An 18,600-nucleotide genomic window follows, 5' to 3' on the forward strand; every position below is an offset into this window, starting at 1 on the left:
TTTTAACTCACAGATTTTCATCATGTTTGTACCCCCCTCAATACAAGCGTAGGCACACGTATCAACTTAAACTTGATTTTAGATGGAGTAAATTAAGCAAGAGGCACATTCCTCTATTTCGTTCTAGCTCCACCCCTGATGCCCACCACTAGATCGAGTTGACGGGATTCAGGGCAGCCAACCAAGATGTGATCTATACTCATCCTGTTAATCGCATAGAACACATCGGACGGGGTGGGGCAGCCCACGACGACGAAAACGATCAGCAGTCTAACACCTATTCATTGTGACCAACCAAAAGAAAGTAGAGAAAGCGAGGAGGGGCCAGAGACTTTCAAATTGGCGCCTCTTGGAAACGGTTCCTTCCTATGAAGAGGGCATGGTACGCCGAACCGGAGGAATACGTTCCTGTCGGACTCCATTTCCATGAGAAAATGCAGCTATATTTATCCGGGATTTAGATTTTCTTCTGCTCCGCCACTGGACGAAGTCACGCATGGACTGCTGTAAGCCTGAAACTCGAGAAACCAGTCGATTGCGCAGCCAGCCAGGACTTGGAACGAAGAGAACAGAACAGATCAGAGACGAAGACGTACACCAATTTTCACGGACCAAAAAAAAAAAAGAAAAGCAATCCGTTATTATGCCAAAATGGAACCCAGGGGGAGGTGGGCCCTGTCAGTGGCCCGTGGCTAGCAGATGTGGGGGCCAGGCGAGGTGATGACTGATGAGAGCCAGGCAGCCACCACCGCCGTTGGATTGGTACGTGTCGATCAACTGAGCATGCGTGCGGTTCGTTCCTCGCGCAAAACCGAACCGCCCGCCGAACAACGCGCAACCTCTCTCTCTCTCTCTGTTTCTTTCTTCTAGAGTTCAGACTGGAGAGGCTGGAACAGAGTACAGTAAAACCAGGCACCGTTTAGTTCCTCAAAATTTTCTTTTACCAAAAACATCATTTCGAATCTTTAGACACAGATGAATTATAAAATTAGTATTTTTTATTCGTATCCGAAAACCTCTTCCAACATCCGATCAAACTTTCGATGTGACATATCACCTAAAGTTGACTAAACCCCATATCCAAATCCCCAGATTCGCACCTGAAATCAGATGCATCCGAAACTGGATTCCTCCACGGCACATTATCAATCATCATTAATCATTAATTAGCTGCTTGCGTTGGCAAGGCTGTCCTATATATACACGACGCCACCCTTCCATGCTAGCCATAACCGCCCTTTTTCATTTCATATCTATCCCCAGTGCCCCATTTCAGATTTGGCGAGACCAGCCATGGCGATGGCGATGACGAACACAGCATTGGCTTTCTTCCTCCTCGTCGCCGCCGCATCCTTCCTCTCGCTGCCGCCGCCGTCGCTCGCCGTCACGTCGCCGTACGTGCGCCCCAAGCCGAGGGCCACGCTGTCTCTGCTCAAGGACGACGACGACGGCCGGAAGCCGGAGCAGGTACTGAGTTTTTTATGTTTTTGATGACGGATTTGGCCGTACTGAGTTTGAAATCTTCAAATAATTTTCATGCGTCAGTTCAATTTCTTAATATTTCTCAAATTTGCATGGTTATGTGGCTTTGCTCTTTGTTGGCCGTCTAACTCAAGATTCAGTGTTGAGTGAAAGAAATGGTTTGGTCATCTTTGGTGCAAGAGTCCACCCAACCATAGTCTCATGTTGAGCAACCTGTTCTTTTTTTAAGGAAAACCTGAGATTCATGTGACACAGCCTGGAGTCCCTCGTGATTATGGATTATATTAACCTAGGAAAGTGCAAAGTAGGAACGGATTATGCTTCATAGTTTAAATTTACCAACTTGGAGTATATCCTGGAACAAGAAACCGATTAATTTGCCAACTAATTAATCGGCATCTGTTTAGTCTAAATCTCACCTCGATCGATAAGGCGACAACACACAAGGAACAAGAAGCTCCTTTGGGTTTCTTGCTTTCCCACTCGTCTTGTTGTTTATCATTTCTGGCCATGTCGGCATGCTGGTTCGGCCGAGGTGTTATCTAGTGCTTGGCTGTTTCCTGCTCCATGATCACGAGCCCCTTTCGGTGGTTAGTGTTGCTGATACTGCAATTAATCACCACTGACACGGCTTCAAACTCTTGAGCCATGCATTCTCCATATCTTTTTTCTTCTTTTTCCAGCAAATTAAACCATTAGTAGGAGTATTCAATTGGCCTGCCGCCCGCGTACGTGTCAGATTTCAGTATGGTCCTCGTGGAAACAATTATTGCAAACATACTACTCCACTGTACTGCCATGGGACAGCTCATGACACTATCAGGAGGCACTCTTAAAAATACTCTTGTCTGCATTAGAGATTAGATAAGGGTTCTTTTGTGTTTGTGCAAGTTATGGTTGTAGGAAAGAAAGAAAGTATTTATTCTCGAGATAAGAAGAGAGAAAGTATTTATGAAAAGGAATAAAAACACTGCAACAATATAGAAGCTGAAGAAAGAAAGTCATTGGTAGTATATCCTGTAGACAGTTGCAGGCAGCAATTGCAAAATTCAGATATTTCAAGAAGAGAAAGACGATATGTTCAGTCATGATGCTGACTTTAATTTTGCTCTTTTTTTCTTCAAGCCATAAATGGTAAAGGTGGCCTAACCAAACACTCCAAATCTAACACTCAATAACGTTTCTTGTTCGTTTTTGCCTTGGGAGTTTATGTTTCAAACTCTTCAACAACCTGTTTATATAGTGAGGTGGCTGGTCCGGTTTTAGTCGATCTGGTGAAGAAATGCTAGATGTTTCTGTTACGCAGTTGCATGAAGCAAGAAGCAAAAAATATGCTTCCCAAGTTTAGTCACTGTCAGTACTGTATGACATGGCTTAGTACTGACAGAGAAGAGAACAAATCAAGGTTGGACCAATGTTCTGTCCAATGTTGAGTCAGTGAACAAAAGTCAACACGAAACTATGTGCTCCTATTTATTCACCTCAATTTATCATTCTGTTCATGATTTAGTCAGTACAATAATTTATTAAAACAGTGGTCCTTATTGATGTACACATATTACTTCATGTTTAGACAGATGTACACCTATGATTTAATCAAACATGGATATCTTAAATTACAATATAGGTTACTGTCTTGTTCATGGATCATCAAATTTTCAAAAAATACAGGCATCATCAAGTTACATGGATGAATACAACTTATCAGTAGAATGCAATCCATGAATCTCATTTCAGCAAGATGCCTGTATTTTTTGATCCATGTCACTCTCATCTACTGACAATACAGGCATCATCAAGTTACATGGATATATCCATGTCACTCTCATCTTGTCAAAAAATACAGTCATGTCAGTAGAATGCAATCCATGAATCTCATTTCAGCAAGATGGTAAAAAAAAAATATGACAAGTAAAATGTGCTAATTAATTCGAAAGGTAGCCTGAACTCGGTGTACAGTTCAGATTCTCACTGAATTGGACCAGAATTCCACTGAAATGTTCTTCAGATAACTGAAATGCTTGACGACCTCTCTGAAGAAACTTCCTATTTTGGATGGAAATTTTCAGGTGCACATATCAGCAGTAGGCTCTGACAAGATGAGAGTGACATGGATCACCGGCGGCGACGCGCCGGCCACCCTGGAGTACGGCACGACCTCCGGCCAGTACCCGTTCTCGGCGACCGGAAGCACCAACACCTACTCCTACGTCCTCTACCACTCCGGCAACATCCACGACGTCGTCATCGGCCCACTGCAACCCAGCACCACCTACTTCTACCGCTGCAGCAACGACACCTCCCGCGAGCTCTCCTTCCGTACGCCGCCGGCGAGCCTCCCCTTCAAGTTCGTCGTCGCCGGTAAGCTTAGCTGCACTGCATGTGTTCGAATGCTTGTGTGAGCTTCGTGACATCGTGTTTAGTTCATTGTCAAAAGAAAATATTGACGTATATGGATACACGTTTTAAATATTAAACGTAGACTAATAACAAAACAAATTACAAATTCCGCTTGTAAATTGTGAGACGAATTTTTTGAGCCTAATTAATCTGTCATTAGCATATGTGGGTTACTGTAGCACTTACAGCTAATCATGACGTAATTAGGCTCAAAAGATTCGTCTGGCGATTTACAGTTGAACTGTGCAATTAGTTTTTCTTTTTTATCCACATTTGATGTTATACCTGTGTCTAAACATTTGATGTGACGGAAAAGTTGGAAGTTTGAAGAAAAAAAAAGTTGGAATCTAGACACAGCACTGACATGTCTCTCATGGCGGACGTTCCAGGTGATCTTGGGCAGACGGGATGGACGGAGTCGACGCTCCGGCACATCGGCGGCGACGACTACGACATGCTGCTGCTCCCCGGCGACCTGTCGTACGCCGACCTGTACCAGCCGAGGTGGGACACGTACGGCCGCCTCGTGGAGCCGCTGGCGAGCGCGCGGCCATGGATGGTGACGCAGGGGAACCACGAGGTGGAGAAGATCCCCCTCGTGGAGCCCCACGCGTTCAAGGCGTACAACGCGCGGTGGCGCATGCCGTTCGACGCCGGCGCGTCGCCGTCGGGGTCCAACCTCTACTACTCCTTCGACGTCGCCGGCGGCGCCGTGCACGTCATCATGCTGGGCTCCTACGCCGACTACGCCGCCGGCTCGGCGCAGCACCGGTGGCTGCGCCGCGACCTCGCCGCCGTCGACCGCGCCAGGGCGGCGTTCGTGGTGGCGCTGGTGCACGCGCCGTGGTACAACAGCAACGAAGCGCACCGGGGCGAGGGCGACGACATGCGCGCCGCCATGGAGGAGCTCCTCCGCGGCGCGCGCGTGGACGCGGTGTTCGCCGGGCACGTCCACGCGTACGAGAGGTTCGCGCGGGTGTACGGCGGGAAGGAGGACCCGTGCGGCGCGGTGCACGTTACGATCGGCGACGGCGGGAACCGGGAGGGGCTCGCCGGGAGCTACGTCGACCCGCAGCCGGCGGCGTCGGCGTTCCGGGAGGCGAGCTTCGGGCACGGGAGGCTGGAGGTGGTGAACGCGACACACGCGCTGTGGACGTGGCACCGGAACGACGACGACGAGGCGGTGGTCGCCGACCAGGCCTGGATCACCAGCCTCGCCTCCAACCCGGCTTGCAACAAGTGACCCCATCAATCCATCAGAAATTCAGAATGTAGCAGAAACAGATTTATGAATTATATAAGTTAATTTATTGCATTGATATCGATAATTAGAAATTTAGCATTAGTACTTCTACAGTTCTATGTATGTTAGAAGATACTCTATCTGTCACATAACTTAGAACGAGATGTGAGCCTCTCATACTGATTTGTTTTTCTTATGATAGAAACCCAAACACGAGTTAAATCATTAGCGTATGATCAATTAAGCATTAGAAAAAAATAAAAATAGATTAATATAACTTTTCAAAGTAACTTTTCTTGAGAAAATTCTTACAAAAATCACAGTGCTTAACAGTTTGAGAAGGGTGCACGTGAAAAATAAGAGAGTACGGTTAAGAGAGAGGAGTATAGAACACACTATCCTTATATAAAAAGTTTTGAAAATCTAATAGCGACAGGCACAAACACTTTTTCCTAACTACTCTACTTTCTCCAATTCTATAATTCTTTACGTTTTAAACAAGATTAAAGTCAATGTTTATGACTTTAATCATCAATATATTTAATAATATTTAATTTAAAGATAATATAACAACATATACAAATTTATCTATCTTACGGAGTACTATAATTAAAAATAAAAATAAATTATTTATTATATATATGATAATTAAAAAATATAGTCAAAATATATTTTGAAAATTATATTAATTCCCAAAACGTCAAATAATTATGGAACTTGAGGAAGTAACACCGTAAAATGCTGATAATTAAATTACTTGTTGCAATCTCTCTCTGTAACGTTCATTCCGAGACGAACGGAGATGGTTAATGATCTCGGGGGCGATCATTGAGAAATGGCAAAATACTCGCTATAATAACGAAACTGGTAAACCAGATCGAGGCTCGCAACCGGCAAACCCTAACCCTCTCTTATCCCTGCCGCCGCCGCCGCCATCTTCTCTCATCCATCGCCATGGCTGCTGCAGCCCGTAATTACCTTAATCTGGATTTTGACGTTTCCGATACGAAACCTCTCCCTGACTACTGCTTCTCAGAGGCTTCGGAGGTGTGGAGAGCTCATTCTGATCGATCGGATGAGGAAAGGGAACAGGAACAGGCTGTTTTGAGGGTAATTAATTAAGGATATCGAAGCCTCCAAGAAGCTTTGATTTGATTTTCTTTGCTTTGATTGTGCCTGCATATATACACGCACGTATCTTCCATCCTCCGATTCTTTAATTGCATATATTACTTCGTATGAATACATGATTTTTAATTGTACTGCATTTCTTTCTGATCATTTTTGTGTTCCATTCTGTTACACAATTGGTATATATGCATGATCTTTCTTAAGATGCATGTAGTTCTACGAAGAGAAGGAAAAAGAGCTGGAGGCAATTGACGATTGTTCTGAAGCCCTAGGCGACGTGGATTGTGATGATGATGAGGAGGAGGAAGATGAAGGAACATGTGAGGTGATGATATCTACTGTGTGACAGTCTCCATTTGCAGCACAGTTTGAGATTGATCACTATTCATCATTATAATAATTAATTCTTGGCTTAATTGGTTGCATCTGTTCATCATCTGCAGCTATGCATGAATGAAAGGTTGGCACCAAACCCGAGAAACCATGGCGAGCACTTGTGCCCAGTGTACCTGGAGATGGTAAATCAGCAAATTCTGGAGGAAATAAAGGATCAAGACCTTCACAATGTAAGTATTCATGATTAGTTCGTTAAGTTTGCTTTGTCATTTTTTTTCTTCTGATTTTAGTGGCTAGTTCAGTGTCACACGTTATTCATATTGACAGAAACGATGACATTAGATTCTTCTGTTTCTACGATATACTCCCTCTATCCCAAAATAATCTATGAACTTATTAAATAAATAAAAAAGAAGCCTCCACGTTTGCTCTCACGGCTTAAAAATTCCCACATTAATCGGAGAGAAAGAAAAATAGAGTCCATATAGAAATACAATTTATAAATAGTTGAAATTCGGAATTAAAAAATAATGAATATTGGAAGAGGAGACTAAAGTCCATATAGAAATACAATTGAGAAACAATAGAAAGTTGAAATTAAAAATAAGGAATATTAGAAGTAGAGTATAGAGTCCATATAAAAATATAATTAAGAAATAATAGAAATTCGGAATAAAAAATAAGGAATATTAGAAGTAGAGTAAAGAGTCCATATAAAAATACAATTAAGAAATAATAGATATTCAGAATTAAAAATAAGGAATTTTAGAAGTAGAGTATAGAGTCAATATAAGAATTTAAAACTAACTAAAATTCGGAATAAACATAATAAAATTAAAAGTAGAGTTTAGAGTTCGTATAAAAATACAATTAACAAATAACTAAAATTCGAAATTTAAAAAAACATGGGAAGAAGAGTCTAAAGTCAATATAAGAATACAATTTAGAAGTAACTAAAATTCGAAATTAAAAATTGAAGAATAGTGAAAGATGAGTTTAGAGTCGTCCACATAGAAATACAATTAGAAATAATAAAATTCATAATTGAAAATAAATAATATTGGAAGAAGAGCCTGGAGTCCATATAGGAATATAATTTACAAATAACTAAAATTTGATATTAAAAATAATTAATAATTAACACGTATATAAAATACAATATGAATATTATACATTAGTAGTTTCGTAAAGGTAGTACAAAATTTAAAATTATGTTGTCATTTTATTAATATATTTGAATAAATAATTAGAAAAACATATATGTTATTATATGACAGGAAATATAATGATGCTAGCTGCATAATTTGTGCGAGCCACCATACTAGTTTAATCTAAAATGAGATGTGACGTACGCATTCTAATGAAGTTGGTTTGAAAATCAAATTAATTATTGGTATATGGTATATTGTACACTTTTGTGCTTTTGTGCAAAGGAGGACAACAATATTTTTTAACGTTTTGGAGTCATGGTTGACTGGGAGGATGAGGACGAGGACGATGATGATGAGGAATTTGAAGAAATCAACAAGGTAATTTGATTTTTGTGTCCAGCCAGTGTAATTAAACAACAGCATATCAGTATTGTGATTTAAATTAGTCGTTAACATAATAGATTACTAACTTAATATCTGTAATAATGTTAGAAGTTTATTCAGCTTCTGGCTCATGGAAATGAACTTGCTCGTGAAATAATGGATGGCGCCCCCGCTGCTTGAGGCGTTTGCCACTGGCGGCTGCAGCCGATAATTGGGCTTTGAGTTATTGGGCCTAACTAGCCAAGGCCCAAGGAGCGGAATGCATGGGCTTCGATGGGACCGGCCCAGTTTCGATCCCCTGCTTTATGCTCCAGTTTCGAGCAATTTGTGTGTTAAAACAACGGTTAATGTGTTCAACGGTGTATTGCTTGCTTGTCGCCTGCTTGTAGGTCTTTGCTTCTGGTGGTACAATTTCGTCGATTTATGTGCTACATTATATGCAACTTTATATGAAACAATCCAATTCTTGCACAAAAGATTTCCAGCACATCAGAGCCTCAATTTATTGAGGCCACCTTTGGAAGAGAGGATATATATCATTAAGAGTAATTTCACATAAATTAAATTAGTTTTAAGCCTCATTTGAAACAAATGAAAAACCATAGAAATTTCAGAGGATTTTATCCCATAGAAATCCTATGGAACCATTTGAAACAAATAATTGTTTCCTACCAATTCCTTCAAAATTTCAATGAAATGAAACATTCTAGAATAATATTTGGAGAAAAATAAGTATAAGGACCATCTCATGTTTTTCTCTTGTGTTTATAATTCCTGTTTTTTCATTTGTGCTAATTAAACGATAGTTTTAAAACTTTTCTTCATTTCAAAATCTTATAGAAATCCAATGAGTATGCATTCTTCTTTATTCCTTTTTTTTCTTTTTCTGTGTTTCTCAATCCCGTGCTCCAAAAGCCTTTAATTAAAGAACTTGCTACTACTAAAATTCATTTACTACTACAGTGCATGAGGGTAGGTTTGGCACACAGGTTAGGTCAGACATGATGATAGTCGAAACTGCAGCCCGCTAGAGTACTGATGCTGAGCTCACATTCTCTGCTCCCAATGTCCTGCACCAAAATTGACATTCCTAACTGCCCCAGCTCACTCATCACGGTGAGAGCAAGTTCAATAGTATAGCCAACTACTAGCTCTAATTTATCTATAGTTAATTTAATAGCTTATTCATACAATAATTACATATTACATTATTAATACCTAGTCCCACCTGTCATAGAAACACTGCGTTTTGAAGTCCGTGCTACAGCTGGCTACAAATCTATAGCCCGCTGCTCTTCTCTCTCCTGATTTATCTTCTTAAAATATATTTGCAGCTGACTTATAGCCTGCTATTGTACCTGGCTTATTGACACTGCAACACTGGGCAAGCTTAGCTGTGTTTGCAGCACAACCATTTCCAAGGCTTGTTCCATCCTGTCCCTGTTCATGTTGCTGTCACAAAAATGGAGCTGCTCCAACACTGGAGTAGTAGGCATGATCATTTCCTGTTTACCAAATGCATGCCTTTTCAGAGGAAGATCACGGCAACTCACACTCCAGTTTCGCTCTGTCCGTCCGTCCTCCTGACCGGAGTTGTACACACTGTCACTGTGCCCATACGGATGCAGGATCACTTCCAAAAGTCAACACGTCAGATCAGACTTGAAGAATCCAAATCTTGAAGCCAGGATTATTCTGCAGGTTGCTGCCAATCTCTCATGTAGGAGTATCTTCGTTTTAACTGCAGTCCAAGATGCAGGGGCTGTGTTTAGGCCGGTCAGGGTTCCTGAAAAACGTTGGAAGTTTAAGGAAAGTTGGAAGTTTGAAAAAAAGTTGAAAGTTTATGTGTGTAGGAAATTTTTGGATGTGATGGAAAGTTGGAAGTTTGGGGTAGTTGGGGGTGAACTAAATACGGCCAGGGTGTGTTTAGTTTTACGTCAAAATTGAAAGTTTGAAGAAAAAAATTAGAAGTTTACGTGTACAGGAAAGTTATGATGTGATGGAAAAGTTTAAAGTTTGAAGAAAAAGTTAGAAACTAAACCAGACCGCATCATGAAAACGGCAAGAACTGAAAATTCAGGTGATCCAGGAGAAGGAGGAGGAGGAGGAGGATCACAAGTCAAAATACACAGGAGGAATACAGGAGCCAAAAAGATTTCATTGTATCATGGCCTCACGAAAGACACAAAGTTTGTAAAGGACTGTGAGTCAAAAACCTGAGTCAAACACAGCCTAAATGACAGGTTGAAAATTTTAGGCGTCTTAAAGAACAGTAAACAGAAGGCCATGATGCAATGTTTCACATCAGATCTTGGTTCCGAGGAGATATGCCATGATGGTCGTTGCTGCTGTTACTACTCCTACTCCATACTAGGGTCATTGACGAACAGAAGACATGCACTTGAATGCTGCCTCATCATTTGTTGATGCCTTGGGACAGTAAGAGATCTGTTGCAAAGATCAGCAAAGAGCATTTCGAGTTGGAACTAAAACTCAACAGTGTGTTAAATGTTCTGCTTTCTGTTTTGCCGTCAAGCTAGCTGCTATAGTACTACCCATAGGCTATAAGAGCAGGTACAGTAGCAGGCTATAAGCCAGCTATAAATATATTTTAAAAAGATAAAGAAAGAGAGAGAAAAGCAGCGGGCTACAGATTTGTAACCAGCTGCAGTATGGACTCCAAGACGTAATGTGTGTATGACAGGTAGGACCAGGTATTAATAGTATAGTAAGCGACTATTGTACGAATTGGCTATTACATTGGCTATAGATGATTTGGAGTTAGTAGTTAGCTATACTATTGAACTTGCTCTTAGCTGCCTGTGGTTTCATCATTGAACAGTAAATAGGAGTATTAACTGTTAGGATGGGCATTGTTCAGCCTCTAGTCAAACTTGATTTGAAAGCAGTTTCAATTTCACGGTAGGATTTGTTTCACTAGTGCAGGAGTGGTGCTGTGTCCTGCATTGTTCATCAGCAAGCTGCTCCTAGAGTAGTTTGCCACTGATGAAGTATTGATGTTTTGGCCATAAAATGAGGAACTCACTGCTAATACCAGAGTGCTAGTATCTGCATAATGAGGGTTTCCGATATGTATGTGAATAAAATCATACTACTGTATATATGAAGCATGATTGATCGACTATTCAAAACAAAATCACAGCAAGTTCAGAAATCAAGAGTTGTGAAACCTGCATTGTTCATCAGCAAGCTGCTCCTAGACAGAAATTCAACACATCTCACATCAAGTTATTGCTGGTACTAGTACTCATGATCAGAGAGAGTAAAGGCAATCTAGGATGTGGAAGAAGAAGAAGAAGAATTTCCATCGATTGCGTATCTTTGGACTGAACGTGAACTGCGTCATCAATTCATCACCATCATGACCACATTTTCTTGACAGCTAGCTACTCCTCCCTCCTTTACCACAGAGATCGAGTTAAGGCCTTGTCCCTTGTGCAGTTCAGTTGTGCCTGCATTTCTGCTGTTCTTCTGCAGGAAAGAGGAATACTGACGTTACTCTCCTCCGATCCATGCCTATAAATACAGGCACCCCCATTCAAACCCAAACTCCACAGCACAAAGAAGCCAAGAACAAGTTCCGTTTCAAGTTCTCTCTCGCTACTCTTCAGAGATTAGAGGTGATACTTACAAGCATCATAGTTCTAGCTAGTATTAGCATGCAAACATCTTTTCTGAAATGATCGAAATTCATTCTGACTATAAATGTTTTTGTCTGAATTTCATTTGTTGATCGATGCTGCAGCAGAAGGGAAGGAAGAGGATCGATGGATCGGGTGACGAACCTGTACCTGGAGAACCTGTGCATAATGCAGGAGAACGAGCGGCTGAGGAAGAAGGCGCAGCTGCTGGACAAGGAGAACAAGGCGCTCCTCGCCAAGCTCAAGCTCAAGAACAACCCCTCCACCGCCGCCGCCGCCGCCGCCTCCTCGCCGTCGTCCCAGCAGCAGCCAGACGCCGGCGCCTCGGCGGCCGCCAGCGTCGTCAAGGCCGGCGCGGCGGCGCCGTCGTCGTCCTATGGCGGGAAGAAGACCAAGTGATGCAGCTAGCTAGCTCGAGCATGCATGGAGATGATGACGTGGATCTTTTGTAATTAGTTGCACTAGCTTAAGTACATTAGCATATTTGATGTTACTAGCATGCAATGCATCATGGAGCATTAACGATCGAGTGTTAGATGATCACCAGGTAGCCAGAGCAGCGTCGTTTTGGACTAATTAAGCTAGCTATTAGCTAAGCTTGCAGTGTTTAGTCCAGTATTTGCTATCTTCCTGCTGCCAGTATCATGAGATGGTCAATGTGCTAACTCCAGCTCTAGCACTTCCAGTCTAGTATACTGCGTGCTTTGCACCTTATGGAAGTGAAAACCTTTATACGTACTTATTGTTCTTCAAATGATGGATAACCTACAGAAATGGTGTAACTCTACTTTTAGATTTAACACAAAATGCGGTCTTAATGATCTATATGCGGCATTCTCAGCCAAATGTTTCAGCGAGTGAGACCTGAAAACTGCAAGCTAGCTATAAGTACTTCTACATGTGCATAACAAACAGGCCATATGCTCTCTTTCTCAAAAAAAAAGAAAAGAAAAAAGAAGGCCATATGCTCGCTAATGCTAACTCCAGGACTTCCTTTGATTTGTGCACCAATGTTGTGTGATCGACTGATCGTAAGCAGGAGTACTGACACCTGATCGACTAGCTTTGAGAGAGAGAGAGAGACCTTTTTATTAAAAAGGAAATTACGGATACCTACACCATTGGCACTGTAGGGCTTGTTTATTTTGATGCCATTTTTAACCATGCTATTTTTAGCAAAGTTAAAAAAAATATTGTTTACTTTGTTGTTAAATTTTATAAATACATAAGAAATCCTGCTAAAATTTTAACAATATTGCTACCTTGCTCAAAATTTAGTATTGCCAAAATTTGATAAGGTTTATTTTGGCTATAATCTGAACAGCTCTTAAACTCTCGGATCTTTACACAAATATTGATATGTGTGCAACGTTTCTCACACCCATGCAATGTTTCATAGAGTGAGAGACCTGCAGAAAACCGCAAGGTGCAAGCTAGTTTTGGCCATATAGGAGTAGTTCATTATCACTTCGTCCTAAAAATTAACTGAAAAGGATGAATTCTCATTACCGTTTTTGCAAAAGAAAAAATGCTACTCGATTATGAACTACCGAGATTATTTTGGTATTAGAGCCACTGTCCTGCAGCAATTTTGGTCGCAAGAGATAATACTCCATTGTTAGAGATGCTCTAACAGTATGGCTATCTCACTCTTCAAACTAAAATTTAGCAATTTTAGATTAAAAAAAAGACTCCAATGAATTAGCTATCTCACTTTTCAAGCTATATAACTGGCCAAACTGGTTTTTGCTGGCCAAACTTGGCCAGCCAAAATCGGCTGGCCAACCGCGGGGCCCACACCGTTTCTCTTCCCCGTCTCCCTTTCTCTGTACACTCCGACGCCGCCCCAGCCCCTTCCACTGCCGCGCCGGCGTTTCCTCTCCCCGCCTCCCCTGTCGTCCCCCTTCCGCCATCGCCCGTCGGAGCGGAAACAACAACGAGAACGAAGATGATGCCCCTCTGTGCAGCGGTGGCGACACATCCCAGCTCCGGTATAGCCCTTCCAGTGTTGTCGCCCGTCATCTTCGGCAACGAGACGTTGAGGATCGGAGATCGCAAGCAAGGTCGATAGGCGGAGGAGAAGCGGCGGTGGGGCGGCACGACGGTGAGCGTCGCCAAGGTCTCCCGCTCGCGGTCGAGGGCATGAAGGGAGTGACAGCGGCGAGGTGTTGTCGTCGCCCCTCCTCCTTGCCGGCATCGTCGCCTCCGCGCCCGGCCGCATCTGGTGCCGCCGCCGCCGCCGCGCCCGGCCGTATCCGGCGACGCCGCCTCCTCGCCCGGCCGCATCCGGCGCCGCCGCCGCCACGTCGCCCGGCCGTATCCGGCGCCGTCGGCTCCTCGCCCGGCCGCATCCGCCGCCACCGCCGCTGCCGTGCTCGGCCGTATCAGGCGCCGCCGCCTCCTCGCGCAGCCGCATCCAGCGCCGCCGCCTCCGTTCGTGCGGGAAGAGTAACGAGAGGAGAAGAAGAGGGAGAGAAAAAGGAGGAAGATGGTGTATCAGATACTGACGTGTGGGTACTAGTATTATACACTCATAATGGAGAGTGTAGATAGAGATGTTGTTGAAGTGATAAATGAGTTTGGCTTGACAAATTATTTAGAGTGCTGGTTAAGTGTTTGAAGAGTCCGATTTAAAGATATTGTTGAAGATGCTATTAGTTCTTAAAAAAAACTACTGTTGCAAGAACTGCAGCTAGTAGGCACATCATCGCACGATGCATTGCAGGCGACGTCATCTGCTGCACTCGAGTGAACCCAAGTCTTATCGATCCCCCGTCGCATCTACGAGATCATCGTGCATCTCTCTGCCGCACACAGCTTAAATTAATCACTCTTGTGACATGCATTTACTCGATCGTGCTATTTCCAATTTCCCAAGCTCTATCCACCTCAACTAACACAATTGATATTGAGTGTGACTGATAGACTGTTTCTGCTCTTTAAAACCATTGGGGGGTTAATGCACTGTCAAATGACAAATAAATGCACATTGTATGACGAATATATAACTATCATATTGGTAGGTTGTGCCTCCTTTGATGCTGAAATACAATTATAAAATAGAGAACTGTATAACATAAAAAATAACCACAAGAATGGTTGTTTTAATACTTTCTGTCCTAATACAAGTGCACATAGTATAGGAGTAAAAAACATTGTACCAAAAGTTTGGGTTTAGATTTTTCTGAAAGTTCACTCTCTCTTTTTTTCCCTGAAAATATGGAAGTAAATTTGGGAAATTATGTGGGTGTAGGGAGAAACCCAGATGAAGATAATGACCACGTATATATCTAGAAGTTTTGGTAATTCTAAAATTTTTCACACTAAAAGATCATATCAGAATTTGGTAAGGCTTAAAATCAAATGTATCCAACCTACTAAAATTTAATAACACTAAAGTGTATTAAATCACGATTATGGTTCAAAGGTGAATAAGTCCTTATAATTATAAGGGTGATCAACAAACATATTGTAAGGTCAGAAAACAGAAAACCACTTGGGCCACGCGTGCGGGCTGCACTGAGGAAGTAGTTTCCTCTTTTTCTCAATCTCAGGACCAAGTTGTAGAGAAGATATAGATTAAAAGTTGCATTAAACCAGGATCACACTAACAAACTACGTCATGTACTCCTCATCAAACACGATAAGACTCTTCATCAAACACGATAAGACTCTTCTAACATAACTACTCCCTACGTCCCATTTTAAGTGTAACAATAAATTTCCACGCTTAACTTTTAGTCCGTATTATTTTTTATAATTAGTATTTTTATTATTATGATATGATAAATCATGAATATTACTTTATACGTGACTTATGCTTTTAATATTTTTAAAAAGTTTTTCAAATAAGATGGACGGATAAAGTTGTGCATGGAAAATCATGGCTGCACTTAAAATGTGATTGAGGAGTACATACCTTCTCCATCTAAAAAAACTTAATCTAGATGAAGATGTCACCCTCATACTATAACAAATCTGGACAACCACTATCCAATTTCATTAGAGGTGGTGTTTGAATCTCCTGAAGATAAAAATAAAGATAAAGATTAAGTGTTTCACGTAAAACGAGGTCGTAATAACGTGTGATTTATTTAGTTTTAATTATTATAAACTTGAAAAATAGATTAGTTCTGATATTTTAGAGCAACTTTTATATAGAAAGTTTTCACACGAAACACATCGTTTAGTAGTTTAAAAAGCATGCCACGAATATCCAAAATTTAATCCTGTGCTTATAATAGAAACGAACAAGACCTAGAGATTATAGATTAAGTTTTTTTTTAAGGACGGAGGGTCTAAGTCAGATAGACGTGTGTCTCTGACCCCGTAGGATTCACCTCAGTTTCTCGCCAAGGCATGATTATCTAGTCAAAGTATAATACTCATCCCTAATCGATTTTAAATCGAACTACTACTACTCCGCAAAAACAAGGCTCAATTAGTAGCAAAATGTTTATCAGGTAGGCAGCCTACTATGCCACCTAACCTACCGTCGCCACCCTTCCTCTTCTTTTTTTTTTTGAACGGTCACCCTTCCTATTCTCAACCAACGTAGAACAAACTTAAACCACCTTGATCGCATTCGCATTCCATCGCCATCGATCGATCGCCTCCTCCGCACGCGCAACGGCAAGCCGGCGAGCTATATATACTACATGCCACTACTAGCACCATGAAATTGGCAATGGCAGGAGGCGACGGAGTCAAGGGCGCCGCCGCCGTCGTCTTCGTTGACGACGACGACGACGAGCTGTTCGACATCGACATCGCCTTGCTCGACCGCCACTATTACCACCAACGACGACGCGACGACGACGATGAAGCTGAAGACGAAGATGGCGGCGGCGGCGACGCTCTTCTTGCCAACTGCCTCCTGCCGGTGAGCTCGGTGAGCAAGGCGGTGCCCGTGACGGCGACGACGACGGCGAGCTCGTCGTCAGCCTCTACCTTCCTTCCGGCCGTCCGGTACGGCGGCTCCAGGAGTATGCTCCTCTTCAACGGCCGCGGCGGCGGAGGGAGGAGGCTAGTGCGGAGAGGCAGCAACTCGTCGGCGAGGTTTTGGCTCGCCGCGAGAGGACTCGACGCCGCCATGGGAAACTTTCAGAGGTACTAGAGGTCAGCTGAAACGAACAGAATCGAACAAGTCAACGAGTCAACTTGTGGAGCCCAGTGGTATATGGGCCTTGTGGGCCCAATTACCGCAGGCCCATAAAGGTTCGGTTTAGTAGCACAAAAGGGCCTGTATTTTTATTTTTCGCCGGGCCGAATGGGCCTGTATTTGTAATAAACTCAAATGTGTCCTATCTAAGGAATAAGTTCATCCGAGGTCCCTTAACTTGTCAACGAATCCGATTTTCGTCCTTGAATTGTAGAAATAGAATCGAACAACAACTGTAGCAAGCAGTTTCCAATCCCTGTGAAGTCGTGGAGACTGGAGAAGGGAGAAGGAGAAAATGGCGACGTGCTAACCGTTTGCTTCCAGAAGCTGGCGGCCAACCAGATCAAGGGTGCCCGACGCCGACGACGCCCTCCTCCATGGCGCCGCTTGCGTCCTGCCGCCCCGCTCCTGCGCCACCGCCGCCAGTCACTAGTCACTACCGCTTGCGCCCTGGGGCCCCGCGCGCCGCCCACGCCCTCCTTGACACCGCCACTGCTTGCACCCTGTGGCCCTGCGCGCCGCCACCGCCTTGCTCCCGCGCCGTCGACACCCAATCGCCGCATCGGTGGCCCGGTGCCCTCCTCAAACCCGTCGCCATCGGCGTTGTCGTCTTCGACAGCGGTGGTGGGAAAGCAGGTGGAGAGAAGCGGGAGCTTGCCCGCCACCGCCCATAACGAGGACGCCGTCGAGGTCAGTGAGCGGCGCGGGAGACAGTGGAAACGGTGGCGGGGGCCGCGATGGTGAGGTGTGCGTCCTTCTCCTCGCGGAGGACGCCACTCCTTTCTCGTCGGTCGCCGGCCGCCTCCTGCGCATGCGCGCCGCTCCTTTCCTCCCTCCGGCCGGTGCCCGTGCGCCGCTTCTTATTTCTGCCAGCGAGAGGAGGGAGGAGAGGGGAGAGAGATGAAGACGACGAGAGATGGGGAGAGATCAGGAGGAAGAAGATCAGGGGTGAGAATGACTTGTGGGGCCCACGTGGGTCCCGCCATTTTTATTAATTTGTATACGAAACTGATATGTGGGCCCCATGGGGTTTATTATTATTTTTTGGTCGAATTGCCACGTAAGCACCACGTCAATGCCACGTCAGATGAAGACCGAGTCAAATTCGCCACGTAGACGCCACGTCAGCCAAACCACCATCTAAACCGCCAAGGGACCTTATCTGCACCGGTTTTAATAGTTGAGAGACCCGTTATATCTGGATTTTGGGGTTCAAGGACGAAAACCGAATTCGTTGACAAGTTAAGAGACCTCAGATGAACTTATTCCCCTATCTAACGAGAGGCCTGGGTAACGGATTACGGCCATCTGGGCCCACTAAAAGTACTCGTAGAAATACGGCTACGGTGTGTACGCGGCGTCGTCAGCCCACTCGCCGCACATCCTCGGCGAGGTCGCCGGCGATGGCGCCGCCACCGCCAGGGCGGCAGCGGCTGCCCTGCGACGGCGAGGAGGACGCCCCCCCCCCCTCTCCGCCGCCGCCGGTGAGGGGCTCCTCCGTCCGGCGATCGCTTCCGGCGGGACGTACGGGGCCCGCCGCGAGCCTGGTGAGGGTTTTGTTCTCCCCTCCCCCTATGACGATATGCTCTCTCTTGCTTCGCTTTGATTCCGCAAGCCGCCGCTGGGATCCAGTAATTTTTTTTTCACTTA

At 43.9% G+C, this 18,600-nt stretch overlaps 3 protein-coding genes across 4 annotated transcripts; all 3 read left to right on the forward strand.

The window, feature by feature from the left end:
* Positions 1–1,240: 1,240 nt before the first annotated feature.
* Positions 1,241–5,336, forward strand: LOC127754318 (probable purple acid phosphatase 20). The gene is made up of 3 exons (XM_052279798.1): positions 1,241–1,467; positions 3,552–3,843; positions 4,272–5,336. Exons 1-3 carry the CDS (start codon positions 1,294–1,296, stop codon positions 5,123–5,125), a joined length of 1,320 nt encoding a protein of 439 aa, XP_052135758.1. The 5' UTR covers positions 1,241–1,293; the 3' UTR covers positions 5,126–5,336.
* Positions 5,337–6,021: 685 nt separating this feature from the next.
* LOC127755587 (uncharacterized) lies at positions 6,022–8,589 on the forward strand. 2 transcript variants are annotated; one of them, XM_052281266.1, is made up of 6 exons: positions 6,022–6,095; positions 6,162–6,235; positions 6,471–6,581; positions 6,700–6,822; positions 8,026–8,121; positions 8,236–8,589. In XM_052281266.1, exons 1-5 carry the CDS (start codon positions 6,080–6,082, stop codon positions 8,044–8,046), a joined length of 345 nt encoding a protein of 114 aa, XP_052137226.1. In that variant the 5' UTR covers positions 6,022–6,079; the 3' UTR covers positions 8,047–8,121; positions 8,236–8,589. The 2 variants fall into 2 exon arrangements, with proteins under 2 accessions (XP_052137226.1, XP_052137225.1); XM_052281265.1 differs by having other exon boundaries at positions 6,025–6,235.
* A 3,129-nt stretch (positions 8,590–11,718) lies between these two features.
* On the forward strand, positions 11,719–12,188 carry LOC127755936 (protein LITTLE ZIPPER 3-like). Its single transcript, XM_052281545.1, has 2 exons — positions 11,719–11,768; positions 11,894–12,188. The coding sequence occupies exon 2, from the start codon at positions 11,916–11,918 to the stop codon at positions 12,186–12,188; it is 273 nt and encodes a 90-aa protein (XP_052137505.1). The 5' UTR covers positions 11,719–11,768; positions 11,894–11,915.
* Positions 12,189–18,600: the final 6,412 nt, after the last annotated feature.

The sequence above is a fragment of the Oryza glaberrima genome, chromosome 11 (genome assembly GCF_000147395.1).
Source record: "Oryza glaberrima chromosome 11, OglaRS2, whole genome shotgun sequence".
In the NCBI taxonomy this organism is placed as follows: domain Eukaryota; kingdom Viridiplantae; phylum Streptophyta; class Magnoliopsida; order Poales; family Poaceae; genus Oryza; species Oryza glaberrima.